Here is a 27,461-nt window from a genome sequence, read left to right as displayed (position 1 = left end):
AGCGAGGACACAGTTGAGCATCTATGAGGATCTCGCTAAATCTACTCTGGGGTGAAGCTTGCGCTCCCTCCCACGTTTGGGTCAGCTTATGTCGGCGAGACGTTCTCGTGCTCATTATCCGCCAACAATGAACTTCTAGACGAAGGAACTGCTCGCGTGGTTAGCTCCATACGAATAGGTGCAGAGATGCAAACACCATCCCAGGCCGTGTCGCTTGAGCTTTATCCGTCAACAGACACCGACGATGCTCGCTCTGGGGGAATTACGCAAGTGGAATCTGTTCAAAAGATTGTTCGTTTTGATCTGAAGGAGGAAGGGAACCATGTTCTTGCTGTCAACATCAGCTATACAGAGACAATGACTACCCAGAGCCTTGATACCCATGGAGTGGTCCAAGCTTCCGGGGGGAGGGTTCGCACATTTCGAAAGTTGTATCAATTCATCGCGCAACCATGCTTGAATGTACGGACCAAAGCTACCGAACTACCCCCGCACGAAGTGGATAATCGGACTTTAGGACCATATGGTAAAACAAAACTATACAGATTCGCGCTCGAGGCGCAGCTTGAGAACGTTGGTGACGGAATCATCACTCTTGGGGTTTGTTATTTCCAGTTCATGGCCATGGGCTTGGAAGCTGGGGCCGGCTCGCTAACACTAGATGCAGACTATTACTCTAAATCCAAGGCCGCCTTTCAAGTCTCGATCGCTCAATTGGGACTTTGACCCTTCCGAAGCTCAAAAGGGAAATTCGCCCACCCTGAGTCCCCGGGACGTTCTACAGATTGCGTTCCTTGTTGAACAGGAACATGGCCAGCAAGATGGGCTCGAGAACTTGCAGAAAGATATGAATCGAGAAGGGCGTACTACTCTCGGTCAGCTGTCTCTGGAATGGCGCGGTGCCTTGGGCGACCGAGGATTTTTGACCACTGGTAACCTGATGACCAAAAAGAGGTGATTCTTCTTTTCCATGCCCCGCATCACCGAACATAACGCGGTGGATGTGCTAGGAATTTCGCCAGTCCTTGAGGTCGTCTCCATTCGGCAACTCTTCAAGCGTTAGAGTACCTCATATTCACGTGAATCAGCGTGTGTATCCTTGCCAAGGTATCGAGAGAAGCAAGGGGGCAAATTCGGGTGTGCCCAAGAATAATGAAGGAATTCTGGGCCAGATGTCCTGATTCATGCAATGCGGAGTGGGGTTTCACCACGGCAGTGCTCCGTATTCTGGAGAAGATATGATAATGGCGATGATTCGGGAATACGAACCGCCGCTCGTTGCGAGCTCATTCATGGAACCTGGATATGCTAACGAAAGGACCCAAGGGTTGAAGGGTACGTGGCTTTGTAGAAACTCAGTAGTATCATCGCAATCTACTCCGTCCTTTTAGATTATTTGTCCTTGAGGCTTGGTCCAATCTCGTAGGGAAAAAAAAAGGTCCCTGACATCGTTTATGCAAGTCCTTAGGGCTGGAATTTTGGCTCTCCATTGTTTCAGTCGTTTCTCCAATCTTCCCCAGGGGTAATTCGGCAATTCATTGGATCAAAACCACCAAAGAGATTTGATAGCAGGGATTCAGCCTTTTTCTATCCAAACATCCGGGGTTGAGCGTGCACAGTCCTCTCAAGAGGGGAGATTGAAGGCGCTTCCATATAATGCGTTGTGCGAGAGGCACTGTTGCCTATTATTATTACGGAGTAATATTCTTATTGAGGCTATCATTCTTCTCCATATTTGTTCCACCGTCCATCAAAAAGATACTCTGATGTTAAGACGGAGAGCTTGCGAAAAAACGACTCTTTCTCACATGCTCGGCGGCGATCCTTTTAGCGTTTCGAGCGAGGAAGAATCAATGCGTCTAAAAGTGAAAAAATATCCGATCCCCTCGCACCTTTTTTGCGTTTGCATCAGATTTCTTCGGTTCGTCTTAGCCGAGACGATGGTGGATAGAGTCGGCCAGGCCCAATTCCCCAGAAATGAGAGATAAGGGAAAAATTAGTAAGTGACCAGAGATGGCAATATGCTTGCATATTATTTGGAAATCCCACTCCTTGCTAAATATCCTCGGGCTTTTTAATTTGGATGATTTGTCAAGCAGCTTGGTGAAGGACCTGGGCGCATCACTCTGATAGAATGAACGGCACAGAAGAGATTAACTACCTCTTGGAGATGAGAAAGGCTACTACAGATAACCCTGAGAGTTAGCTAAAGAGTATTTAGAAAAACCTTTCCGTAGGGCAGTGGTCGTTTGTTTCAGATCAACTGAGACAAAATGCAACCCATCTCGCAGCTAACAAATCCAGCCAGGACAACATCATGCAGGTACACAGCCGTCCGGCGGCTTGTTGTGAAGTTGTTGGGTGATTTCGATCTTTGCCTTGGGCTAGGCTTGCCTGTACGCCCGGGATCCCTTGAGGGCGCCTTCGTTCCCTTTGGCTCCTGTCGTACACTGCCGGCTTTTTCGACTCCTTTTGCCATTTGGCCCCTGCAGCGCTCGAGGGTCGCTATTCAGTCGTGGCTGCAAATAATGCAGGTCAACCGGGACGCTGTGATGCCAATCATGATCCCCTTTTCGCGCCGGCTTTTCTCAAACGGTTTCACAATGCTGGACATCATTACTTAGACCGTCTTTGAGATTTCGACAGGATGGCCCTCAAGACTCAAGATATGGGGTACGAAATGCGCGACATTTTTTATTTTCTGGAAACAGTGAAACTGAAAAGCCCACATGGCGCAGGACGAGGATCCCGGAAGGAATAATAGTGAATGGCATCAGCAGCATCCTTTGCAGATATTCACTAGTAGACTCCGGAACCACCCGTCTTGCTCAGAAGCAGAGTTACCGGAGTGATGATCATCCCAGATAGACTCCTGGGTGTCGCGCAGGTGAAAATCTCTCTCAGCGACGGGACCTCTGCGCCGAAGCGATGGGTGATTTTGTGTTGATGTTGTACTGAAGGCCGTGGATCCATGATCCATGGAGGAGGGATCATCGACCATGTCTCCACCCAACTCGATAAACGAAGCATGTATCCCTGCCGATGTTTGAGCTGACTCTCGCGCGAGCAGGTCAATATTCGAAATCGACGGACGGGGTGAGCCAACGTCTGCCGTGATGGTCAGGGCACGGCTTGATCCTGTGCGACTGGCACGGTCCTGTGTAGATCCTCTTGAAGGTCCTGTACAATTGCGAGATATTAATGACCATTGACAGCCATGTCCTCCGTCGACTGGTCTCCGCCTGCGTGTACACTGTAGAGTCCCAAGGCCTGGTCACAGCAACTCTTTCTGTAGAGCTGAAGCCGAGCCAGCGCTGGAGAGAGCGGGCTGTGTCTGATTATCAGATTGTTTGTGCTTTGCCCAGGGGACAATCCGCGTGCTCTCATGATTGTTCCCACGGAGACAAAACGGGCCTGGGGGGACCTGGTGAAACATCTGTGCGGCGTGAACCTGGACTGTAACAAACACCCATCACGACTGGATATAATATCTTTCCGCGCTCGTCCATCGCAGGCTGAGGCCATCCGTCTTGGGACGCCAGAGCGAACATCCACGGCAGCCGAAAGAGGGGCCACCAACCAGCTTGGAGCATCGCCAACAAGCTCCCACACACGCAGCTAACTCGACGCCGATTGCAACAAGCGCAACGCAGCGGGTCAGCCACCCCCTAACAGGTGCATTATTCTCTCCATGCGGGCGTGCAACGCTCTGCTTCCTGCAGCGAACTAAAGAGCATCATTATTAGGGGCCGCCAACCGCGATCCTTATCTGGACCTCGTCAGGTCGTCTTGTCCGTCCTCCCAACCCGCCGTTTTTCTCTCCCCAAGCGATCCTCCTCAGTCCCACCGTCGGCTAGTGAGCTCTCCCTCCTTGAAGCTCGGACGCCGCCAGATGAGTTGACCGTTCTCGCCCTTTCGGTGCTATGAGCTTGGGGTGCGGGGGATCGCACTTCTGAACCGCCCAACATCCTTTTTCCACTCTGTGCCTGAGGCACCTCGACCATTGCACATCATGGCGCCCCTGTCCGGCGTCGACCCTCACTCAGCCCCTCTCGCTGACTTTTTCTGGATTGCTGGCGTCGACGGATCGGAGATATACGACATATTCCTGAAGCAGGGCGAGGACTACAACAACTCTCGCGCCCAGGCGATCCCCAGGACGGATACAATTGAAGAAGATGCGGATGCAGAGGAGGAAGAGCATGCCCTGGCGGCAGACTCGTCTCAGCCGCCGTCGAATCGAAACTCGTACCAGCACCTATCGTTTAAACCCACAGACGACAGGAGGCTCTCTTATCAATCGTTATTGGTGGACTTCAGCGATTCGAACAACACGCCCCAGAGTAATCGAAGCAGCTTGACCATCAAGGGCTCTTCCAACGGGCCTTCGTTCCTAAACGACGCCGATTTTGATAAAGCTTTATTGAAGTTTGCGGCGGAGCGCGATTCCTTTCTCAGCGATCTCAGTCTTACCGCCGGCGCCGTCGTCCCCAAGCCGACGAGACCTCGACCGAAAACACAGAAGATTGTGGCGGAGGATATCAGCCCCAACCCTCTAAAATCGGGAATTGGTAGCGTGCGAAGGCATATGTCATTCCGCGACATGAGCAGCATGAAAAGACAACCGTCTCTAGCTCGTCAATGTGGGTTATCCGCAGGGCCAATTCGCATCTACACCCCGTTTCTTTGAGCTGACTGGAGGCACTGTAGCATCTATACGAACGTCAAGGCGACTGAGCAACTACAATTCGGTAATACCAACCCCCCAACCCCTCGAAATATCACCGAATATGCATCCTCTCAAACGCCGATTCGAACCGGTCCTCCTTGATAGATACCCGCCAAAAGGTGCACCCGATGAAGGCCACCGAAGAGGGAAGTTTCCTGACTACGTGCCAATGTTCGCATTTCCAAACGATATCAATATCGTCTCTTCAGATCAACGACCCCGTTCTACGTGGCATGGTTTTGCAATGACTGGTGGTGACGGGTCCAAACTCTACGGCGTTTGCATTATCATCTGGATTCCACTTAGCAATAAAGCAGCTGACGAGTTGGAGAAGCGATGCGAGGAATGGAGACGGGATAATATGACGGAGGAAGAACGGGAGCTTGCAGCCAGCCTAGGCGAAAGGTTAGGATTAGAGCGAGCGAAACTATCGAGACTACTTGCCCAGCTTCCAACCGTGCCTTCAGGCTCTGCAGCGAGAGATGAGCTAGAAGATGAAATCAGTGCTGTGGAGGAGAAGATTGGACTAATGGCCGATTTACTACGCCCAGTACGCCATGGTGCCGCCTCTAAAATAGATGGCCTAACTGATGGCGATACCGGCTTCTGGATTCCCCGTGCCTACGGAATCCTTGGCCGAGATGCGTCAATGACAACCTTTTGGAAAGAATGGTTGAAATCCATTGCAGTTCCCATGATGGACGGCGCCGTTGTGAGGGTTCCTCCAACCTCACCCAGGGTAGGGAGATGGCAGCCTCTGGAGAGGTATGTCGTCAACTTGTGCGTGGAAGCGTTCAGCCCGCTCTCCTCCAAAACCCAGGTGGAAATTGCCGTTCGAGAATTGCGTCTGTTTGCTCGCAAAGAGGCTGACAATGAACTACCAAGCTCACGAAATGTATGTGATGATTATCCCAATTTCCTGAAGCTGATATAATCTTTTGCAGACCGATTTGTGGTGGCTCTTCCGTCTCTATGCATATCTAATATAATCATTCTTTTTGAAGTAAGTTTGAAAAGGTGATGGTAATCTACTACGATATTCTAACCGCCATGCAGTATCTACTTGCCGAATCACGAATTATTCTCCTCTCATCCCATACAGCTATGCTGAACCTCGTCAGCAGAGCAATCACGGAGCTTCTTTTCCCTTTTCAATGGACTGGAGTTTTTATCCCTATCCTCCCTGCGCGTCTCCTCCAGGCCCTCGAAGCGCCGTGCCCCTACGTCGTGGGTGTTGAGCGTAGATATGAAAACCTGGAACTTCCGTCTGACGACTTTGTGCTGGTGGACCTGGACCAGGACGTTATTGAAAGTACTCAGAGGCCCACGCCTCTACCTCGCCACCAACGCCGGAAGTTACAGTCTCTACTTCAGCTTGCAGCGCCGCTCTATCGATTCGGCGTGCGTCCTGGGCCGCCCGCTTATGTCATTGAGACGTACCCTTTCGATGCGGCTCCCGCTGAAATCGCATCAATCTACACCCCGAAGGCACCCTCGACTCAACTTGCAAAGAATGTCAATATGAATTCCGGCTCCTTTGGTCAGGATCCTTATGTCAACCCTCCGCCTCCCATTTTCAATGTCTTCCTTAACGCTCGAAATGATGTGTCGTTCGCGAGAAACCAGGATCGACCGACTACGAGCTCCGCCTCGAAAGCGAGTACGCCTCCCTCCCCTAAAACTTCTCCCACTTCAAGTAAATTCCCTCCTTTGCCTTCCACTCCGGTTTCAAGAAACGATTCTGGCATTGCTCTTCAAGCGTCGCTGCGTGAGAAACGGTCCGGCCATTTTGACGCGGCGTCCCGCAGAAGCTCATCGATGGCGGTTGACCGACGACCTGGGATTCCGCGGAGGCCAAGCGTTCCGTTCTTGGGTCACTCCTATAATTTGTCGGTGACCACTTTGCACACGGACACAAGCCCCTCGGTCTATGCACCGTCCGTCTACGCTCAGTCCACAATTGCCGCCTCGACCATCATGCCACATGCATTCCAGCAGCCTCTACGAAACCCGGTGGGCAGTACGCTAGTAGAAGGCCATTGTTTACAGCTACAACAGATGGATGACAAGTGCATTTGCTCAATATGCGATGAAAAAGCCGAAGATGCAATGTACAGATGCTCTGGCTGTAAATTGATTGTCCACGGCCGTTGTGCGTCGCATATATGTTTGGTGTGCCCGGTAGCTTTCCACCCAGATCAGATCCGAGCAGCATTTGTTCGATGCTTCGCAAGCCTACTCTATACCTACAAGAAGTTCATGCGCCCTGCGACGGGAGATAAAAAGAAAGCGGGAATGACGTATAGTTTTCAGATGGATGCGTTCCTCAAGAGCCTTCCACATGAGCATGCTGAGTATATGTCTGTGCTCCAACAGACCCAAGGTGAGTTTTTTCGATCTCACGGTATGTCGTAAATTTTTAAGCTCATTGCGGTATTAGGTTTCAATGAGTTTATCGCAGAGCGCGAAAGTGTTGACCCCAGGGCGAAAAACCCGAAAATCATCCTATTCGACGAAATCATCCTTTCCAAACGAAATCGCGGTAGGTCATCCATATTTTCCGGCAGGATGACCACCGACTTCTTGACGGATACTTCAAATCACCTTTGGCGGTCGGCAAGTGCTTCGTCTTTTCCTCCGAGCAGCCGGCGAGAGATGTCGGTCTCTGGAGACTGGAAGAGCGTTGTCACCAGAGGTGAGAGTGATAGCGTTCCCAATTGCTGGATACAAAATTGACATGTTCTGTGTATTAGCGCCTGCCAAACTCGACCCGAATTACATGAAAGAACCCCGGATGATTCAAGGCGTGCCCAGGATACCAAAAACTGCCAACAACTCCAAAAGAAAGCCCGTTTCTCGAATGGCCAACGGACAATAAATTCCGCAACGAATCTTGAACACACCATGACAATCTCTTTCTAATACTTGACCGCTTCGGTCTATGATTTCTTTTCAGCCCAAAATCAAGTTTATCTCTCTCCCTAAATCTCAACCCTGAATTTTTCCACCTCCTTGCTTTGTGATGCATACTCCGAAGTGATCCCTAACTCTCTAAGAATATTCCCCCTTTCTCTGTTTGCATGAACTGAACATATGTTTTGCCCTTATTCTCTCCTTGCGGTTTGGTTGGTTTTGGTTTGGACATACCTGACTCTTCTTGGGGGCTTGTACGAGACGTGTTCTTTTTTTTTTTCCCCATTCTTGATGCGATGATGAAGCTACTTTTTCTTGTACTCTTTTTTCTTGGGTTTCGCGGCACAGGCATTACTTAATTTATGGGATTTGGGCCGGATGAAATATCAAAAAAACAAAAAGGGCGGGGACTTGGATCAAACGCCCCCATATCTGGGAAAGGAGGAAAAATGGTAATATCTAATTAATTGCAGGTCATTGTTGTTGTGTTTTATTCTGGTTGGATCTCCCCGGTTATCAGCTCTTTATCGTCTCACTATCACTGGATGGGCTTTCTTGAATGCGGGTTCTTGTTTTTTTCCATTTCGAGTTGATTGTATTGCTGGCCCTTTTTTTTTTTGAATCCGTCTATTCTCAAATACCCGCCATCTAGTGAGCTGAGAGTCTCCTATGCTACAGGAGCAAAATTGTGTCCACTTATTAGAATAATAACTTAGACCTAATTCAAGTGCGGTGCTGAACTACGGTACAATCCTGAAATGGGATCAATGTGAAAGTTTAGACCTAATCCTTTTCTACTCGAGTTGATATCATGTGCAAATAGGGGTATTGTGGTTGGATTAGACATTATGATATCGTAACATAGGTCTCTCTCTCTTGCTCTTGATACTATATCAGTATTGCAACAAAATTGCAGAGTGCGTTCCACTGAGAAAAGAAAAGACGCCTGTTTCAAGCATAGACAACCGGTGCCGAACCCTGGCCATTGTTGATACCGTTCATGTTGATGGACACTTCAAACCTCGCATGGGCGTTGGTCTTGTGAACCATTCTGCAGCCCCAGACGAAAACACCAAAATGCGTAAGCCTAAAAAGCGGATTTTAGCCACCATATTAAAATGAAACTCTTCAAAAAAAAAAAAAGGAAGAACAACTTACCCGCTTAATAATCCAAGGGCGTTGGCAGCGACTTGCAGGCCCCAAGTCTCCAGCAGGACCGCTTCGCATCTGCTGTCGCTGTCACGGTAGGATCGGTAGGTGCAGGCATAGCTTCGTCTATCCGAGAGAAGCACGATGACGCATGATGAAATGGCGAGGATTGAGAGCCACAGAAGCAGGTCAAAGGCGACGTAAAAGGCCGGATGGACGCGTACTTTACACGGGTGGTTGAGCAGTAGCGAGATGAGCGACCACAGCGCACCGAGGGCAATCTGTTTGTGATTAGATCCAAGTGTCCAGCCAGGAAAGGGAAAAAAAGAAAAAAAACAGCCATACCGGCACGATGGGAACCAGCGAATATCCATAGGAATAGTACCCATTCTCATTGCTCGTCTCTTTTGAATGGCTCACGCCCAGCAGGACGGTCGCGACGAAGCTGGACACCAGAATGACGGCCTGGGCGACGGAGACGCCGATGGGCGCGACGACCTTGTTCTGCACCGGCCGCACGCTGATGGGATTCACCGCGCTCACCGGGACGCCGTGCGCCTTTTCGTCCATGGACAGCGTGCGGGGGTTGACGGTGAAGGTGATGGTGTCTGGGTTTGCGGGCGCCGCTGGGGCTGGCGGAGGGGAAGTTGCGGGCTGGTGCGAGGGCGCTGGAGGCGCTGGGGGAGTGGCCATGATCGACGACTTGGAAGTTGTTTTAAAAGGAGGGGATACTGGTCGGTGAGATGGATCGAGATGATATGGGAAAAAAAGGAGAGGCAGGCAAACGAGCGACTTGGGGATGGAGAAGAGAGAGAAAGAGAGAGAGCAAAAGAAGACGTCCGCTTCACATCCAGTGCATTTTTACGAGACTAACTAGGAGTCCAGCGTCGCAGGCTGCGGTGGCAGAGAAAAACCGCCCCTTGAACGGCCTAATCTACCAGCTAGTTGGAGGCGTTATTTCACGGCTAGTCCGATGTGTGATTGGCGTGCAGCCTGGACCGGGGCAGACGTGTTTGGGAAAAAGTGGAAAAGAATCTATTTTTAATTTAATATCAACAAGTCATTGTGAGATGGAAGAATATAACAATCCTCACATCATTCCAGAGATCTATTATCTTTAAACATCTCGTGCCGCAACGGCGTTCCTTTGATCCATGGTACAAATATGATGACTGGTCTACCGTCCTTGATTCCAATTGGAGAGGTGATTAATGAAGCATTGGGCGGTAAACTCATGTCTCATGCACTGATTTCTCTGGGTCAGAAATGATCTTCTTCTCCCTCCATTTCTCCTTAGCTTTAAGAGATGCTCCTCTGAGCTTGTGCGTGTGTAGGGACCTCTGCATCCTGGCTGATAATTCCTGGAATAGGAATGGGAAATGATGTCCACGCACAAGGTGTCCCAGTTCCTTTTGCAATAATAAACACCCTGGCACCAGTTTATTAAGAGAAGAATCACATTTCCGCACTTTCTGTGAATGCTGGTCATGGTAGCAGAGATAAAATACTGCTTCAAGCTCCCCAACCAGCACAATATCATTATCTTTGTGCTATTGTAGGATATGTTTGGCAAGATCAGATAACTTATATCAAGCTGATCAAGTTCATTTCTTGAGAGACCCCAGTCAGTTGTTTTGGTGTGCTTTCCTGACTTTTCTTCATTGATATCAATCACAATCACCAGCCTAGTATGTCCTTCAGAACCCTGAAGCCATCACATTTGTGCTTCTCTCAGAGGCAGTGGCAGTCACAGCAACTAGTGGGAACTGCTGTCCTCCTTGACAAGGACCCTTGTTGGGAGCCTTCTCACTACCATTGAATTCATCATCAAGGCAAGAATCTAGTGATATATGTCAGATTGGCAAATCTCTCCGCAACAGCATAAAGCCAATCAAAATTAAAACGAGGGTTTGGCTCACCTGTAGTCCCGATATGCTCGAATTCATTGCCCGTGGCTCCATTGAGAATATCTCTAATACCCTGTAGCCATTCCCTGGTAACTTCTGTTGCAGCTGCATGTAATCACAGAAACCAACTGGAAACCTCTCAGTTGAAAATCTGCCAGCTGATGTTGCTCTCAGCTCTGCAATCTTTTCTGAGTCTAGGCAATGAGTTGAGTTGATGCCTGTAAGGATTCCGTCAATGTTAGCTCTTGCATCAGACTCCATGTTGTTGTCTAGAGCTGGCTGAACTTCACTTCCTAGCTGACAAGTGCGTGCCGGTGGATTATTCTGGTTCACGCCCAGCAAACTCAAGCAAGACTAGATGAAAGCCGGTTTTGTGGACAACAGAACAAAAAAGACATGAAAACTCTGCTTCATTCAGTTGACATACAAGCGCCAAAAACGGCTCCATGGAAAGGTAAGGGCCACGACATTCGTGGTTTGGAAGCAAGGGTATATATCAAGTTTTTGATTTCGACGGCATATCATCTATATGCCTCCATAGCAGCAGACTTTTATACAAGTTGAAACTGGGATTACTAGCCCAGGGACTTGACGTCCGATGCTCTTCTCAGCCCTTGCCCTACCCGTTCCTCTCTTCGTGACGGTAGCTCATCCTCTGGCCGTGGCGCGACCGGCTTCGTTCTGTTCCTCGCATCTCGCACGCTCGCATAGTTATCAGGGGTATTCGCCTCGATCTCCGCCCGCACATCCTCGTACATCCTGTCAATCTTCGCAACCTCCTCCTCCAGATCCAACTCGCATCCTTCAAGACAAAACTCCCGCTCTCGCTGCTCAATGTACTGCCGAACCTTGGTCCACTCCCCGTGGTAGTATCGCTTGCGGTTAGGCAACCCCGATCCCTTCAGGTAAGTGAGAAACCCGGCAATGACAGTGTTTATTGCCCCAAACGCCGTGACTAGCCCACGCGGCCCGTTCCCGGCCCCCAGCGCTGTCAGGGACGCGGCCACGATGATCTGCAGGCCCAAGCAGAAGTTGATCAGGATCGAAAAGAGGCGATACTCGAACCCCGCACGTTTCTCTGCGCGGACTACGCGCGCGTAGATCCCAATGTTGGTCGCTGAGCGCTGGAAGTATTCCCAGGTGCTGAAGCCCGGGGAGGTGTCGATTCCCGTGAGCACGCGGAATGCGGCGAGTCGGTCGCTGGTGGGGAGTAGGGACGTAGGGATCGCGCGGAAGGTCGCCGTGGAGGCTGACGCTACCGTGTGGGAGTCTTGTCTCGTCTTCCCCTCCGGGTCATTGGGATGGTGATGGCTGGGTGGTGGGATGGGGAGGATGGCCTCTCTCCTCGCGATCCAGGGCAGTTAGGATTCGTTTCAGCGGGCTCTGGGGCCCGTTCTCCCTCGGCATTCCAGGCGCCATGGATAGCTGGGTATCATGAAAGAACAGTGGGAGGGGCGAAGGACACGCTCCTGATGGAGTAACGGTTGCTATTAGCTTAGACTATAGCTCTCTCTTCTCTCAACGCTCATCGCGTGTTTTCATCAAGGAGCCTGTCGAATAAATGTGATTCCACTGTGACATGGCCTCCTTTCAAATCTCTTCCCATCTCTCTCCCTGCGGAAAAGGCTTTGGAGCTCCCCGGCTTCAGCCCAGCCAGCCGATATCTCTCTGCAGATCTCATCGCTCCATCACTTTTTCATGCCCTTGCCGTGTCTTCACAATGCGCTGAGTCCGTTTCTTTTGCGGTGCTCAATACGAGGCAGGAAATGGTCGCAAAGCCAATGACGCCCTTGGGCGCAAGCCCGGCGTGCGAGACACATGAGGTTGCTTGGATCTCTTTGAGGAATCGAGAAGCGATCCAGGCGGGATTAGAAGGGATTGGCTGGGAAAGGCTTTCTTAAGCTCGGTCCGTTTCGCTAGACCATTCAGTGTCCATGAAGATTCGGGCATCCTCGAGAGAAGCAGAGCAAAAAGGAGAAACGATTCAACTCTCAAATTGAGTTATTGCAGCGGATGCAGTGGCCGTTCGCATAGGGTTGTCAGTATCAAATCATGGATGTTGTTTCCCTTAGCCAGACGCATCGGCTGTTGGCAAGTTTCAATATTGTGCTGCGCATGGTTTCTCTCTTCTTGCCTTCCATCAACTACTGGACATGCCACAGGATGAAAACACTGGTCAAAGCCAGCGGTGATAAATAATGGCGGGACGGCAGCTCATGCAACACCTTTTGGAAACTACTCCAAGAATTGCGGACTTGGGGGTTTGGCCATTTCACTTCGCCCCTTTCCAACGGCAGGCTATCAACTCTTTCTTTTCTCTCGAGACAGCGCCAGAGCTATTTGCCGCGTTAGACACCAGGGATCCTTACGGGAGAAGTTGATCATGCACATGAACTTCCAGATCCAGTCATACAGCCGGCTCTCATTCCTGCCACATGGAAGCTCTACAGCTTGGGCCCGAGAACAGCCCCATTCACAAGCTGGCATTTTCCAGTTCTTGGACTGAACACGTTGGGCCTAGGTCCGATGGGCAGTGTTTCATGCTGCTGTCGCCGAGGTCAGGAGCCGAATTCTAGCAAGGGTCCCTGGTTGCTACCCCTGAGCGGACAGACAGCTTCCTACTGCTTCTTATGTCATGATTGACACCGTGGTTCCTGATCCAACGAGTGCTGCCGTCTGCCTTATGGAGTATATGCCAAACAAGGCCATTCTTAAGGAATCTTGGTCTAATCATGATGTTCAAGGAGTTCATTTGATGTCTGATCCTGTCATGGCACCCGGGTTATGAAGAGACAAGAAATTTGGGCTTATTTTACAAGAGTCCTCCCAAGGCAAATTGCCTTGTCCTCTCCCGCTTATTCGCAGACAGCCATATTTCGGACTACACATGGAGAGCGAGTTCCTTTGTCCCCCAATTCCATTCCGGTTTCACCAAAAACACCCAAGTCCATGGACTAGGGCCTCAAATCCAACTCCCTCCCAAGAGCGCATATCCCTGGATTTGTTAGCTGGTCAACTGACCTAACGGTCATCCGAACGGCTGGTCGGTCCCTATGGCACCTTGGATCCACAGATCCATATGACAGGTCTCACGGCAATCTAAAAACCCGACAAGGCTGTGTTTGATGTTTCTTAACGTCTGAATAGGACTGAACTCCGGCCCACTCGCACCCTTTGGCTTCCGGCGTGAGCGTGGCGATCATGATCAGGCCGAGCTTCGTGTTCTCATTTAGTTATCATCAAAGGAAATTAGGGCTCGCAGATCTTACACCTTTTGAACAGCTTTGGCGAGCTCAGTATTAAGACGGGATTTCTCACCCTCTATGACGCCCTGTTCCAAGGGAGGACACGGGACGGTGTCTGCGCGGATTCGTCGTCGAGAGCAGGGTTACGCTTTGTATCGGCGTGAAGGGAACAAAGATGTGGCGAGTTGGGCCAGATGCACGACGCACATGCCCCCTTTCCTATCTCGAGTCCCGATGGACTCACGGCCGTGACGCATTGCAAAAAGGGCCCGTTGCCTTTTGCGCAAGAGGAACAAGGTTCACTTTCCAGAGAGCCACGCGTGTACACAATCACGGCGTTCATCTGAGATCCACACGATGACTGGCAGAAATATATAACTATTTGTGGCTGGACTTCGTTTTGCGGCTGGATGTTGGGCTGACCCGCTTGCCGGAGGGAGTTCGTGGAGATTTAGGCTCTGCCATGTAGTAGTAGTAGATTCTATATAGGCTTGCTTTGCTTCACCATATATAATGGCTACTGGTCCTGAACACCACATAGAGGTGCAAGCTGCTGCTCAGGTTATCTACCTATCAAGCTCATACGAATGGAATCCTCCTCTTTCTGCAAAAGGAAAGCTTCATATGTACCAGAGAAGCTAAATGATAACAATTGCATTTGATGGTGTTGAACCATCGGCAATTTGACCCTGGGCCTGTGTTGCTGAGCTGCCTCTACCTCAATGATTGCCACTCATATTGTCAGGATCCCGTATGGAGCAGCAGGCAGTGTGGTCACACCACTTGCAGTTTCCGCATGCTCCACCAAAGTGGCCTGGGAACTGGCAGCACTCTGGGAATGGACGGAGCCCTGGGCCACCGCGACAAGCAACACAGGGATGCATCTTTGTACGCCCACGAGACTGAATCAATATGGCATTTTACGTACGAAGAACGCATGCTTTGCCTTGCGGTTCTTGTTGTTTATAATGTTGTGTGCGACGGATTTCTTTCCCTTAACGCTGAGTAGAACCGTGTTGCGAATTTCGATCTCGTTTCTCGGGTTTTGAGGGAATGATGGACCGTCGACCACTTGCATCACCGACACTCTCACCAGAGTGGGTAGCCTGCTGCGCTTGACGCCTCGCGACACTACTGAGAGCCGCTGCCCTAGCTCTCTGGCTGCGCACCAGGGCCGTAGGCCAGTTGCTCTCGGCAATGAGCGGTTGGAGCTCATCACGGTCACCTTGAGCGACATGGCCCAACCTACTGTTGAGCCATCTCCGATATCCACTAGTTGATATGCTTGGCCTGGTTGGTTACAGAATGATTATTATGCCGCTCGACTTCACCGCCGGATAGTGTTCCCGACAACTCCTCATACGCGGCTTCAGATTTCAGAGCTGTCCACTGGCTCTCATTTCTTTATAATGAGACTTCGTTTTCGCCGATTCGCTTGTATTGTCAAGGGCCAGTTGTACGGGATTTTTATCTCGCTCTCCGCTAAGATCGGCGTTAATTGTCTAGGATGGTATTTTGTGTCAACACGGAGATTCCACAAATTTCGAAGGGAGGATGTCGTGACCTACCTAAGAGGACATACCATCATACGCTGAGGAGCTTCTTCCAAGAGACTTTCTCGGCCGACTGTTCAGGAAGAGTAGTCAAATGAAGCTTTTGAGGGCCGGTAGGCAGGAGAGGCGGTGGGCACTCCGTATATGTCTTATGTACTCCGTAGAACTGGATATGTCATAGGGTGACTTGGGTTCCCGGGTGCCCCGGTTTTAATCATCATCGCGCAAGTTGGAAAATCGAAGCTGTTTTGTAGACATCTGAGACGTCGTCAATCTCTTGATAACCTGGGTCTGGAGCAGAAGACCTCACTTTGAGCCCCAGAAATGATCGGTTGGTGCTAGTTTGCAGATGCTTCACACCCACCTAATTTCATGTCCAGTTATTTCTCATCGCCGATTGCCTGTATTATCATATTCCCAATTCAATAGTATAGTTAGGACATTTGATTTCTTTCTCTAAATCACTCAGCCCCTAATATATGGCGTCCTCGTGGGATTTTGCGGTGTGCTCCGTGATGACTGTCCTCGGTCATCTAGGATTCAATATATCACGCACTAGGAGCGAAATGAAGTAGTGCCGAAGAAGTAGAATTCTTCTACCAAAGGGATCAATTGCCATATAGACATGTTATTATCTTTGATAGGTGAACTTTGCTAATAAATATGATCTAGAACGGCCAGTAAAGGCCTTCTTATAATGGAAGGAGAATGAAAAGAAAGAGGCTGAGTTGAGGCCTTATATAGCTTTCAAGTGAAGGCTCAAGCACACGATCACTTGACTTTCATATTGTTCCAAGTCACTGTATCGAATAGCAGAAAGCGGAAGCTATCGCCTGGAACCATCTTACATATGCTTTCAGAGATAGCTTCTCGCTGCATTGATGAGCAGCGGAGTGAATTGAAGGATTTTCCAAACGGAGTAGTTGAAATTCACTCTGCAAGGGCAAAGCCTTCCAGGGCCATATCCATTGTGCATGTCAAGATCAAGTTGATATTGTGGGGGAGCTGTTATTGGACATCGAATTCAGGAACAGGCAAAGACTCGATTTGTAAACTCGGTTCGGAACGTTCCAGCGTCCACTATCGATTCAGGCCCCGTCCCAAGGTCGTACAAAACCAGGGGAAGCTGTTCCGATCATCGAGAAGCTCTGCACCAAACTCTGGATGACGGTGACACTGTGACAGGTATATCCGGAAGCAGGATGAACAGTCCAGATGTCTGCACCACGGCGATGGGGGACAGCAGCATTAATAATAGTAACGAGACCAGAACCCGACACGCCATTCTCGAATGACAATCCGGTTTGACAGCCGTTATCAGACCGGCGGCAGGGAGCAGACACAGTATTTCCTGCGGCCAAAACGTGCCCATACCCTATTCCAAAGGATTCTCTCTGTAGTCGTATACACAGAGTCCCACGTTTTCCGCTCAGAGAAAAGGGACTTCAGGCCCACGTTGTCAATACTTTCTCTCAACAATCAATTGTCCTTTTCTCGTATACGCAGGTGCTGGAGCAACCGCATTGGGGACATGGTGGACGAGCGGCATCATCCACGAGGACCTCTCAAAGATGATGATTGTCCATCAACAAGGGAAAAAGGTTCCTGCTGGTTGGGATGGGGACGAGGATGATCGACGGGCGAGGCGTGCTGAGATCGTCCCCCGCATCAGTGGCACTTCAAGTTCCGGGTGAAGACATATTAAGATTTTGCTTATCTGCGTGATGGCGAAAACGATAGTTTGAGAACGAACTGCTTTGATCAGAACAGCTAGATAGTCCCTGAAGCTGTGGGACTGCCGAGGGAACACTCCCGCGCCAGGGAGGGGAAAAGGATGAGCTGCCAGGCCGTTGAACTTTCGATACGGGGTTGTTGCTTTGGGGATGAGGTTCTGGGCCTAATTTCGCGAAAGAAAGAAAAAAAAGGTCGTCGATCAAAACTCCGAGAGGATTTACTTTTCCTGGAAATATTCAGGACGCTCTGTTACTATTGATTTGGAACCGTCCCTGTGGAGCAACGCGCTGTTCAAAGGAAGACAGTGGACGACAGCAAGGGTCCCATTCAGGTTGATATCCAAGGGCTCCGGCAGACTGTTTTCATTGTTCATCCCAATTCAATAATGAGAAAATGGATTGATTGCGGGAGAAACAACAATGTACTTATTTGTCTTACTGGCGATATATCTCCCTGAGAAAAGTGACAGCTCCAACACTTGTGCGATGCGCTAAGCGTTACGAAGGTTTAACCAGAGCCATGACCGTCTTTTGCCTCCTAGTCATTGGGCGAACAGCGGCCAGAGCTTCTCACCGGAGTCGGCAGCCAGCACCTGGGCCTCCTGCAGCGAGGGCCGTGGATTGGTCTGATTCTTTGCTGCTTTTGCACAATCTGGGTTCGTCTCTGTCCTTCATCTGCAGTCAAATGCATGGGTAGCTCGAGTTCGGCTATGCAGGATGTGCAGCCTTTATTGCTTATCACACCGTAGCTTCTTCTGCAACGACTCTCCCTAGGAAGAAGAGCAAGGGATAATGAAGAAATCAGACACGTGCGCACAAAACGAGCTGTTGGCTGGGATTCTCGCAGGGAAACAGGAAGGATGCAGAACCAGGGAGAAAAGGGCAAAAGAAAAAAAAAGCAAGGTGAGCGCGGAATGCAAACCGTTTGGCGGTTGGACAGGCCATCCAGTTTTTCACAGGCATTTTTCTCATGCACGATGATGCATAAACTGCCCTCCCCAAGACGCCCGAGGTGAAACCTCCCCTGTCGACAGGAGCTCAAGAGCAACGACCGGAAGGTGATCGGAAAGTGGAGAGGTGGCGTATTCTTTCCACTGAACGCGCGGTTGACATGACAGGGGAGACCCCTGTTGCAGGGAAAATTCAATCTTGAACCCGACCTGGAGGTCGCTCTTGGACTCGAGCGCGGACTCAAGTAGTCGACAAACGGTCTCTGTTCCAAGTGGAGTCGAGACGGGAACCTGGGAGAGACGAGCGCGGCTGAAAAGGTGATCTCGATTGAGCGCGGAAAGCAGAGGAAAGGGAGGCAAATAATAATCAGTCACGGAGACTGGCACCCGATGCCTATGTCATATCGGCTGTTTTCCAAACCGACATGGTATCACTTTCGAGGGTTAAAATCCTATTATGATTTGCCTCTTCCTGGGCCCCTTTTCTCCCCGGTAAAAACTCTGGTTGCGATGGGGAACGATGGAGCACGATGGAGCACGATGGAGCACGATGGCAAGACTGTTTGGTCCCCGAGGCCCCAGAGCGACTGCGCCTAAAAGCCTTAGCCAGCGGGTCGAGGATGGAAACCTGGGACGAGATCACGATCAGCACAAGAAATGAACGACGACGAACAGATGGACTGTTGGAGGCGATTCAAACCCACACGGAACAACAGCTTGGCAGCGGAAATGGCGAACAGCCGTCTCATCACCTGTTCTCGCGTAAAGTAATCGTAGAGGATATCCAGCATAATATCAGGAGCCGGCGAGGGCAGAGGCCTGGATCAGTTGCAGTTTGATGTGACCGTCCAGAAACCTTAACCGTTCGAATGCAATCTATCACAGACCGGCTGGCACTCGTCTGGCCCGCCACAGCAACTCTCATTGGCATGGCGACGCCGGCAGCAAGGAGGCGGCTGCGTTTTTCCTTTTGCTGGTGATGAGCAGGGAGTCCAGGGACTTTCAACGGGCATCCAGACCAGAGAGGCACGCTAGACACAACATCCCACTCCTCTTGTCTGCCGGGCTAACCAACTCGTCTTGCTGCTAGACTACAAGCACGTCTCCACTGCCTCTGTGCCGTTGTCCTGGGAAATCTCCCCAGTGCCGTCCTGCTCCTCCGTCGAAGTGTTTCTTGCTGTTCGCTGCGTCACTCTCCTCCTGTTCCTCCTCACACCTCCGCGAGGACTCGCCTGTTGACAGCTCTCGGTGCCTGTTATTGCAGTTCGCGTCTTCGATTCTCGTCCTCCAATGCTGCTGGTGCCATTGTCCCAGTGCTGTCGGAGCATCCTTTTTGTTTAGAGCAAGTTGACCTGCATCCGATTTGCCTTGCAGATTCGGCAGCCCTGCAACTATACGCCTGGTCGCTGGTGCCGGCACTGCTGACTACGCTCCTCCCTGTATCCTCAGATCAGCCCTTTACCTGCATTGCTTGAGTATCCAGGCCTTTGACAACTGTCGACCACTGGTGTGGCTTGTGTACAGTTTTGATAACTCCGCCTCGAGGCTTCACTGGCAAAGGTACGAGTGACCAGCAATACCTGGCACAGCCTAATATATGCTAACATCGAGCGATATGATAGCTTTTTGTGATTCCAACGCTTTTAGGCTTGCAAAACTCCATTACCATGCTCCTAGGCTAAGGGCCAATTGAAGTTGGGACGGCACGGCAGTCTGTGAGAGGCTTCGCACTCCAGATAATGGACGAATATATCGCCCCTTTGAATCTATCCCATGGCAAGGCTCCGTCACAGTTACGACATGGATCCTTCTCTACCCGCACGATTTCCAATCAACGCTTGTTTTCAGCTTTGAAAACCCAATTACGGATGACACCGCCATTGACACCCCATAGTTCAAGAGAAGACATGGTGGATCGAAGCAACTCAGAGAGATCGGCTTTTCCAAACTACCTGCGGGCGTTCTATCCCTTCCACCCTGGCGCTCCAATTTCGTCTGCTACCGTCACTCTCCCGCTAGACCAGGGTGATCTCGTGCTTGTACATTCCGTTCACACCAACGGCTGGGCTGATGGCACGCTTCTCGACACTGGTGCTCGAGGATGGCTCCCTACCAATTACTGCGAAGCGTATGACCAGCAACTCATGCGTCCGCTGTTGAAGGCCTTGATGGACTTCTGGGATGTTATCCGTGCGGGATCATGCGCGACTCTACATCAATTTGGAAATCAGGATTATATGAAAGGCATTATCGCTGGTGTGCGCTTCCTTCTAGTATGTAGTCCAAGCGAAGCATCCGACATGGTGGAAGCTAATTCAGACTAGGAAAAATCGGAGTGTTTAAAACGGGAAGATGAGCTGGTACAGAGACTCGTTGGGCTCCGGCGAAACCGGAAAGCTTTACTCTCCGATCTCTCGTCGCTGGCGAAAATGGCCAAGAATCTACGAGATATCGCAAATGGTGCACCATTGGACGACTCACTTGATAATGTTTTTGACCAAATGCTCCTCAAGGCCTTTCGAATAGTCACACGTGGCGTACGTTTTATGGATGTCTGGAATGAGGAAGTTGGTCTGTCCCGAGTCATGGAAGAAATGAGTCCCGGCGGTTCTATTACTCGCATGTATGATGAACCACTCACCCCACCCGTTGATTCATCGTTTAGAATATCAGACAGTGCTTGGGGATCGACTCCGGAATCGTCCGTCAGTGCTGCTTCACGGGTAGAAAGTCGAGCCCGAAGTAACCGGTCCTTTGGCTCCCGTGCTCCTTCGCAGCTCTCCTACAATGACTCTAACCAGCACCGCCGATCGTTAATTCAAGCTAAACGAGTTTCGGTTTCACATCGAATATCTTATACTGCCACCTCCTCCACCGTTCGGAACCCTAACTTTGCTAGCGAACGTTTGAACGCTGCCATTGACGATTTCCTCGGTGTCCTAGGCTCGTTCATTGGTCTTCATCTCCACTCTCGTTCTTCAACGGAGCTCATAGTAACGACCCAACAAGCCGTCCAATCGTGCCGTGTCCTACTTTCTGTTGTTGAAGAAGTCTGGGAGCATGATTTACACCGCTCCGAGGCTCTGGAGCAAGCCAAAGACACAATGTACGAGCGAATAACAGAACTTGTTCATGCTGCGCGTGACGCCTTCCGACCTGCAAATGGCAGCGACGATGAAACAATATTCATGCCGGACGAGGGAAAACGTCTGGTTGATGCTGCGACTGTTTGTGTGCGCGGAGCAGGTGACTGCGTTGCCAAAGCTCGACAAGTGTTGGAACAAGTTGGAGATTTTGAGATTGAAAATATTGAAGCTGTTGGCCTAGGCATCTCGACTGCGGATAGCGACAAAAGCGATTCCTCCCCGGATGATTTTGGAGGAGCCTTGGATACAGAGACACCGAAAATACTGTCCGCTAATGGAGACTCCCACAAATCGGACACAAATGAACGCTCTACACGGCTACCACCACCGTTACAAATTCCTAGCTGTTCGTTGTCAACATCCTCGTTGACACCTTCACTGACAACGGATGGAGGCACAACCCCTTCACCGAGCTTTATTACTACCGCCATCGATACCCCAACATCTACACTGGATGAACCATTCACCGCGGCTTTCTCTTCATTCACTGATCTGGATGACTCCCTTCTTGGCGCCACCGACCTTGGAGAGACCCAGGACCCTCCTATCTATATTCACGCTAAAAACAAAGAGGAAAAGGCCGAATCGCAGGGAGAGGGAACTCGAGGCGTCACGAGTGTTGAAACCGAACGAACTTGCGTGGATACGATCGATGATTCTCAGGTTACCATTTCCAGCCGCCCATCTACGGCTGTTGATGATAGTCAACCACCGCCGCCCCCGTTGAAGGATGATGTGGCTTCGATTCACCATAGCGACGGGGAGCAAGGAGAGGATAGCGAAGAGTGCATTCTTGAAAAGACCTTTGCACATGAACTAATGTTTAAGGATGGCCAGGTTATTGGTGGGAGTCTTCGAGCCCTTATTGAGAAACTCACTGCTCACGAATCCACGCCGGATGCCATGTTTGTCTCGACGTTTTACCTCACTTTCCGCCACTTTGCAACTCCAGTTGAGTTTGCGGAAGCCTTGATCGATCGGTACGATTATATTGGCGACAACGCCAAAGCTGGCGGCCCAGTTCGGCTTCGCGTGTCAAACATCTTCAAGGGGTGGTTGGAAGCCCATTGGCGCCATGACTGTGACGATAGCGCCTTGCCATGCATCTTGAGCTTCGCACGCTCAAAGCTCATGGATACGTTGCCGACTGCCGGACAACGACTCATTGAACTCGTGGAAGAAGTGTCAATTCTCACGGTCCCCTCGTGCCACGATTGGTTTCATCAATGGGCAAGACAAATACTTCGATTGCTCAATATGTAAATCCCGATCAACCCCTGCCGTCTCCAATCCTTTCGAAGAGCCAAATGAACTTGCTTAAGCAATGGAGGAATGGCAGTCAGACTATCACCATTTTGGACTTTGATCCGATGGAGTTGGCTCGGCAGCTCACTCTGAAAGAGTCGAGCATATTCTGTGCCATCCTCCCCGAAGAACTCCTTGGTACTGAGTGGATGAAGAAGACTGGCTCCTTGGCCGTCAATGTCCGTGCGATGTCGACACTGTCAACTGATCTTGCGAATCTAGTTGCTGATTGCATTCTGCAATTGGAAGAGCCGAAGAAACGAGCTCTTGTGATCAAGCAATGGGTTAAGATTGCATCAAAGTGCCTCGAACTGAATAACTATGACAGCTTGATGGCAATCATTTGCTCATTGAATTCGTCGACTATTTCGCGCCTCAAGCGAACCTGGGAACTGGTCTCACAGAAAACGAAGAACACTCTAGAAACCCTTCGGGAAATCGTCGATGTGTCCCGAAACTACGCTGTTCTGCGACACCGTATCCAGAACCATGTGCCTCCATGCTTGCCATTTGTGGGAACATACTTGACGGACCTGACATTTGTTGACCATGGCAACCAAGACACTCGAACACTTACAGCGGATGGTGGCTCGATTGAAGTCATCAACTACGATAAGCACATGAAAACCGCCAAAATTATCAGCGAGCTTCAACGGTTCCAGATCCCATATCGACTGACAGAAGTTCCTGAACTACAGACTTGGATCCAGGATCAGCTGGTTCGCGTGCGTTCGGCCGGCGAGAAGGGGTTCCAGAACTACTACCGACGGTCTCTGATCCTTGAGCCTCGAGAACGATCGACGCAGCGCAACTCGCCCGGAGACGCGAACGCTTTCTCCATCTTTTCGCGCGAAAACGCAAAGGAGAAATTCGATTTCCTAGCCTGGACGCAGAGTGCAAAAACAAAAGCTGCTGCAGCAGCAGCTGCCGCCACCAGCTAGTCCTACGTGTTTTTATTCGATAGCACATCCGCTCATATACCCTAGTTTGCTTTTAACTTCTTTGCAGCCTGTTTCGATGTTTTAATGACTTGATGACTTGCATGTACTTTTCAACCCGCTGTGTGTTTTACATCACATTTTGCTTGTGCGCGCTCTGCTTCTTGATATCCCTCTCGCTTGTAAGCCCATGCTTGTCTTGGAGGTAATTGTTTGTGATTCTTTTTTTTCTCCATTCTGTAGGTCCAACGGCGGTGGCTATTTGCTCTTTCCGGAAAAGAAAAAATGGGAATAGGATTATGGGATACATCTTGCGTTTACATGGAAGAGGATACCAAGGGCTTTTCTTACAGTGGGACAGGTCGAAGAAGCACGCAAGCGCTAGACCTCCACATTTGCTGTTGTTGCTTCTTGGTTTGCATGGAAATGGATGGACATGGGAGGACTGGTTTTTTTTCTCACTACCCTTTTGCTCTAGGATGCGTTCCTGTTCTGGATCCTGATTCCCGTTCTCAGTTTTGATTCCTGTTCACTATATTACCCTACTGTTGTTTTGGAAGGGGCTCTGTCTTTGATCTTGGACTGACATATATCCCATTAGCTCTTTTGAGGTTCTTTGTAAACATTATTTAGGATACCAGAAAATAAATTGACATAACTGCTAAAAGATCCCTAGGTCATAATATTGGCTTCAGTATCTCTTTCGATCTCATCCAGTATCTGTGCAGTGTGATTCTCATCCCCTCACATGATCCACAAATCCTGCGGGCAGAGCAGAGCTGAAGTTGGACATGGAAGACCCAGGCCCGCGATTTGGCGTTCAGTCCCTTGGAGACTCAACTCCTGATGGTCCTAACTCATGCAATGCAGGGTATCGAGTCAGGGTGCATGTTGAAATGCGTTGATCTCTGAACTGCGCCCTCATTTCGCCAAGCAGCGCAGGGCGGCAGGGCCTGATTCTGCACCGTGGGAAGAAAAAAAGAAAATCTCAACTTGGGCCTCCGCTTGATTGCTTTTGCGGGCAATTGTTGGTTTTGGCCCTGCATCGACGGGTCTTGGCCGTCGGCCTTCAAAACAATTGCTTGCCGCCTGGTTGACCTTCCCTTGTTCTTTGGGGGATATTTATAGGACGGCTCGGTATGTGCCCTGCATCACGAGAAATAGCAGGCGTGCTGAATGATGTGTGGGTTCGAATGGGCCGCTTGAATGCCGTTGGTCAAGGGTTCGAAGCGGATGGAGGAACAGGCATTGGATATTGCAAGATGATCGTGGAGGAGCCGAGCAGGATGGATTCCCTCATCCTAACGTCTTATTAGCTGACTGCTATTTCAAGCACGGCGAACATGGTGAGCTGATTCTGGATTCCGCGTGCTGGGGGAGGAGAGCTAACTAACTCCATGACCCTCTCCCCCGCAGGGTGCGCAAACCGCTGAGATCCTTGTCCGCCGTTGATGCTCGTATTGCGATACCCGAAGCCGCATGGATTCCAACCCCTCCAACAACCACGGTTCTCGCATCTGCGTGATTGGAGGATGATCGGGACGGCCTTGTCCTACAAACCCCCCCGTTCAATCTGCCCACAAAATCCCATGCAGCTTTGTTTGGCGTGACCATGGTTTCGAACGGGTTTGATGAGCCTATTGCCTCAGCGGCGGCAGGCGACTGGGCCGTTGATCCTGACCGGTTTGCGTTCACTCCAAAACGGCTCAGAGTCGTGTGTATTGGCGCAGGTTTCGCGGGCTTGATATTGGCCCATAAGCTCAAGCATGAGCGGCCACTTGATTTTGTGGACTTTACCATTTATGAGAAACATCATGAAGTTGGAGGCACTTGGCTGGTGAATACATACCCTGGGGTTGGATGGTATGTGGTCTTTTGTCACAGATGCTTTGTTTGGCCATTGCTGACCTTGATCGTGAAAAGTGATATACCGGCCCGTGAGTTACATTGTCTGAGACTGATAGGAATTGATTCTTATCGAAGCAGATAGCTATGTATTTCCATTCGAACCCAACCCGTCGTGGTCCAAGTTCTACACTAGTGGGCCAGAGATCCAACAATACATACTGGACACCACGGAGAAATATGGCCTAAAGGAGAAAATTATCTTCAACACGGCTCTCGTCGAGTCTATCTGGGACGAAGGCCAGGGGAAATGGGAGCTCACATTAGATAACAAGGGGCGCCTCTTCCGGGATAAGGCTGATATCCTGATCAACGCGAGCGGACAGCTGCAGTGGGTCATTCTGCCCTTTATATAAATTCCTGCCACAGTACTGAGGCAGTATACTAGGCAGTGGAAATGGCCGGAAATTGAGGGTTTCCAATCGTTCAAGGGAAAGATTCTACATACCGCCCAATGGTGAGTGCTTGCTGCATACAGAGGGTGTACTTCATAGCTGATATTGGCGCAAGGGATCCAACCTACGATTGGACAGGAAAGAGGATTGCCGTCATTGGCAACGGGTCCTCAGGGATTCAAGTGGTACCGGCTCTGCAACCGAAAGCAGCAAAGCTCGTGAATTACATACGACACGCAACTTGGGTCACGACGAATATCTGCGGCTTCTTGATCGAGGACGGAAAAAATTTCGCGTTTACAGAAGAGGAGAAGCAAAACTTTCGGGACAATCCGGATGAGTTCCTTAAATACCGAAAGAAAGTTGAGTCGGCGTATGTCTCTCCATTTTGTTGCCTGAAACCATGCCTAATGGGAAGCGCAGTGTCAACAGCGTGTTCAAGGTAATGGTCTCCGGGTCCGAGGAGAATAAATTCTTAACTGGTCTCTGCGATCAATTGATGAGAGAACGATTGGCAAAGAACCCTGAATTGATCGAAAAACTAATACCCAAGTATGAGCTCGGGTGCCGTCGTATCAGCCCTGGCGAAGGATATTTGGAAGCCTTGCAGGCGGAAAATGCCAGATGCTCTTTTAGTGGCATCAAGCGTTTTACAGCAGACGGCATTGAGACAGAAGAAGGCGAGGAAGAGTTTGATCTGATCGTGTGCGCGACAGGATTCAACAACTCTTTTATACCGTCCTGGAAGCTCGTCGGTCGCAATGGCCAGACACCAGAAGTTGCCTGGAAGGACAAGCCAGAAGCATATCTTTCCATTTGCGCCGCTGAGATGCCTAATTATTTTATGTTTGGAGGGCCGAATTTTCCGTCTGGCCATAGTTCCATACCTCCAACTCTGGGATGGAGCGCCGACTACATGTTGGATTGGATGAAAAAAATCGCAACGGAGGACATCAAGTATGTTTCGGGCTCGTCATATGAGTTAGTTTCTCTCGGGAATGTGCACTAACGAGTCCGCGTCATAGGTCAACCGCAGTGAAGGGCTCTGTTGTGCAAGACTATAACCGCTATGCGCAGCAGATCCTGAAGCGGGCGGTCTGGTCCAAGAACTGCCATGCTTGGTACAAGAGTGCCAAAGGCGACAGTAGTATCGTCACTGCGATGTATCCTGGCAGCATCGTCCACTTTATGGGTAAGATGAGAACCCGCATATTTGGCATGATCGTATCGCTGATAACGCCGTGTATGTAGCCGTTTTGAAATCAATACGCGGCGAGGACTTTGACATCAGATACAACACGTCCAATCCTTTCCGGTTCATGGGCAATGGTGAGTTGGACTGGGAAAGGGATGAAGGGGCTGATTTTGCGTACTATCTGAAATAGAGTGAATCTACGTAGGCATACAGCTATTTTCCAATATATGCACTCTGTACTCCATAGAATCTCTCGTGCTCCATAAAGATCCAGGGCTGCATCCCTGCGGTGCAGGCGGCTAGCAGGGGCGTGCGGAGCCAATAAGCACTACGGGCTAGGCGCGAGCCGGCTTGCTTCTCAGCTTCGATCGCTCGCACGCGACACAAAACACTCTAGG

The 27,461-nt window shown here is 50.3% G+C and overlaps 8 protein-coding genes across 8 annotated transcripts; 4 read left to right on the top strand and 4 right to left on the bottom strand.

The window, feature by feature from the left end:
• Positions 1–186: 186 nt before the first annotated feature.
• UREG_05602 (uncharacterized protein) lies at positions 187–958 on the top strand (the record flags this gene model as incomplete). The annotated part of the gene is made up of 2 exons (XM_002584867.1): positions 187–600; positions 662–958. The coding sequence occupies 2 exons, from the start codon at positions 187–189 to the stop codon at positions 956–958; spliced, it is 711 nt and encodes a 236-aa protein (XP_002584913.1).
• A 3,054-nt stretch (positions 959–4,012) lies between these two features.
• On the top strand, positions 4,013–7,607 carry UREG_05601 (uncharacterized protein; the record flags this gene model as incomplete). Its single annotated transcript, XM_002584866.1, has 5 exons — positions 4,013–4,643; positions 4,711–5,624; positions 5,786–7,112; positions 7,170–7,424; positions 7,483–7,607. 5 exons carry the CDS (start codon positions 4,013–4,015, stop codon positions 7,605–7,607), a joined length of 3,252 nt encoding a protein of 1,083 aa, XP_002584912.1.
• Positions 7,608–8,593: 986 nt separating this feature from the next.
• UREG_05600 (uncharacterized protein) lies at positions 8,594–9,484 on the bottom strand (the record flags this gene model as incomplete). The annotated part of the gene is made up of 3 exons (XM_002584865.1): positions 8,594–8,729; positions 8,801–9,072; positions 9,137–9,484. 3 exons carry the CDS (start codon positions 9,482–9,484, stop codon positions 8,594–8,596), a joined length of 756 nt encoding a protein of 251 aa, XP_002584911.1.
• A 1,789-nt stretch (positions 9,485–11,273) lies between these two features.
• UREG_05599 (uncharacterized protein) lies at positions 11,274–12,227 on the bottom strand (the record flags this gene model as incomplete). The annotated part of the gene is made up of 2 exons (XM_002584864.1): positions 11,274–12,037; positions 12,200–12,227. 2 exons carry the CDS (start codon positions 12,225–12,227, stop codon positions 11,274–11,276), a joined length of 792 nt encoding a protein of 263 aa, XP_002584910.1.
• Positions 12,228–14,938: 2,711 nt separating this feature from the next.
• On the bottom strand, positions 14,939–16,123 carry UREG_05598 (uncharacterized protein; the record flags this gene model as incomplete). The annotated part of the gene is made up of 3 exons (XM_002584863.1): positions 14,939–15,168; positions 15,526–15,569; positions 16,053–16,123. 3 exons carry the CDS (start codon positions 16,121–16,123, stop codon positions 14,939–14,941), a joined length of 345 nt encoding a protein of 114 aa, XP_002584909.1.
• A 2,074-nt stretch (positions 16,124–18,197) lies between these two features.
• On the bottom strand, positions 18,198–19,110 carry UREG_05597 (uncharacterized protein; the record flags this gene model as incomplete). The annotated part of the gene is made up of 4 exons (XM_002584862.1): positions 18,198–18,573; positions 18,605–18,807; positions 18,884–18,998; positions 19,067–19,110. 4 exons carry the CDS (start codon positions 19,108–19,110, stop codon positions 18,198–18,200), a joined length of 738 nt encoding a protein of 245 aa, XP_002584908.1.
• An 808-nt stretch (positions 19,111–19,918) lies between these two features.
• On the top strand, positions 19,919–23,571 carry UREG_05596 (uncharacterized protein; the record flags this gene model as incomplete). The annotated part of the gene is made up of 3 exons (XM_002584861.1): positions 19,919–20,452; positions 20,504–22,584; positions 22,665–23,571. The coding sequence occupies 3 exons, from the start codon at positions 19,919–19,921 to the stop codon at positions 23,569–23,571; spliced, it is 3,522 nt and encodes a 1,173-aa protein (XP_002584907.1).
• A 1,609-nt stretch (positions 23,572–25,180) lies between these two features.
• UREG_05595 (uncharacterized protein) lies at positions 25,181–27,119 on the top strand (the record flags this gene model as incomplete). Its single annotated transcript, XM_002584860.1, has 6 exons — positions 25,181–25,431; positions 25,559–25,804; positions 25,862–25,930; positions 25,984–26,241; positions 26,301–26,825; positions 26,894–27,119. 6 exons carry the CDS (start codon positions 25,181–25,183, stop codon positions 27,117–27,119), a joined length of 1,575 nt encoding a protein of 524 aa, XP_002584906.1.
• Between the last annotated feature and the right edge of the window lie 342 nt (positions 27,120–27,461).

The sequence above is a fragment of the Uncinocarpus reesii genome, genomic scaffold, assembly GCF_000003515.1.
Source record: "Uncinocarpus reesii 1704 scaffold_3 genomic scaffold, whole genome shotgun sequence".
Taxonomy (NCBI): Eukaryota; Fungi; Ascomycota; class Eurotiomycetes; order Onygenales; family Onygenaceae; genus Uncinocarpus; species Uncinocarpus reesii.
This window is presented reverse-complemented; position numbering and strand designations above follow the sequence as displayed.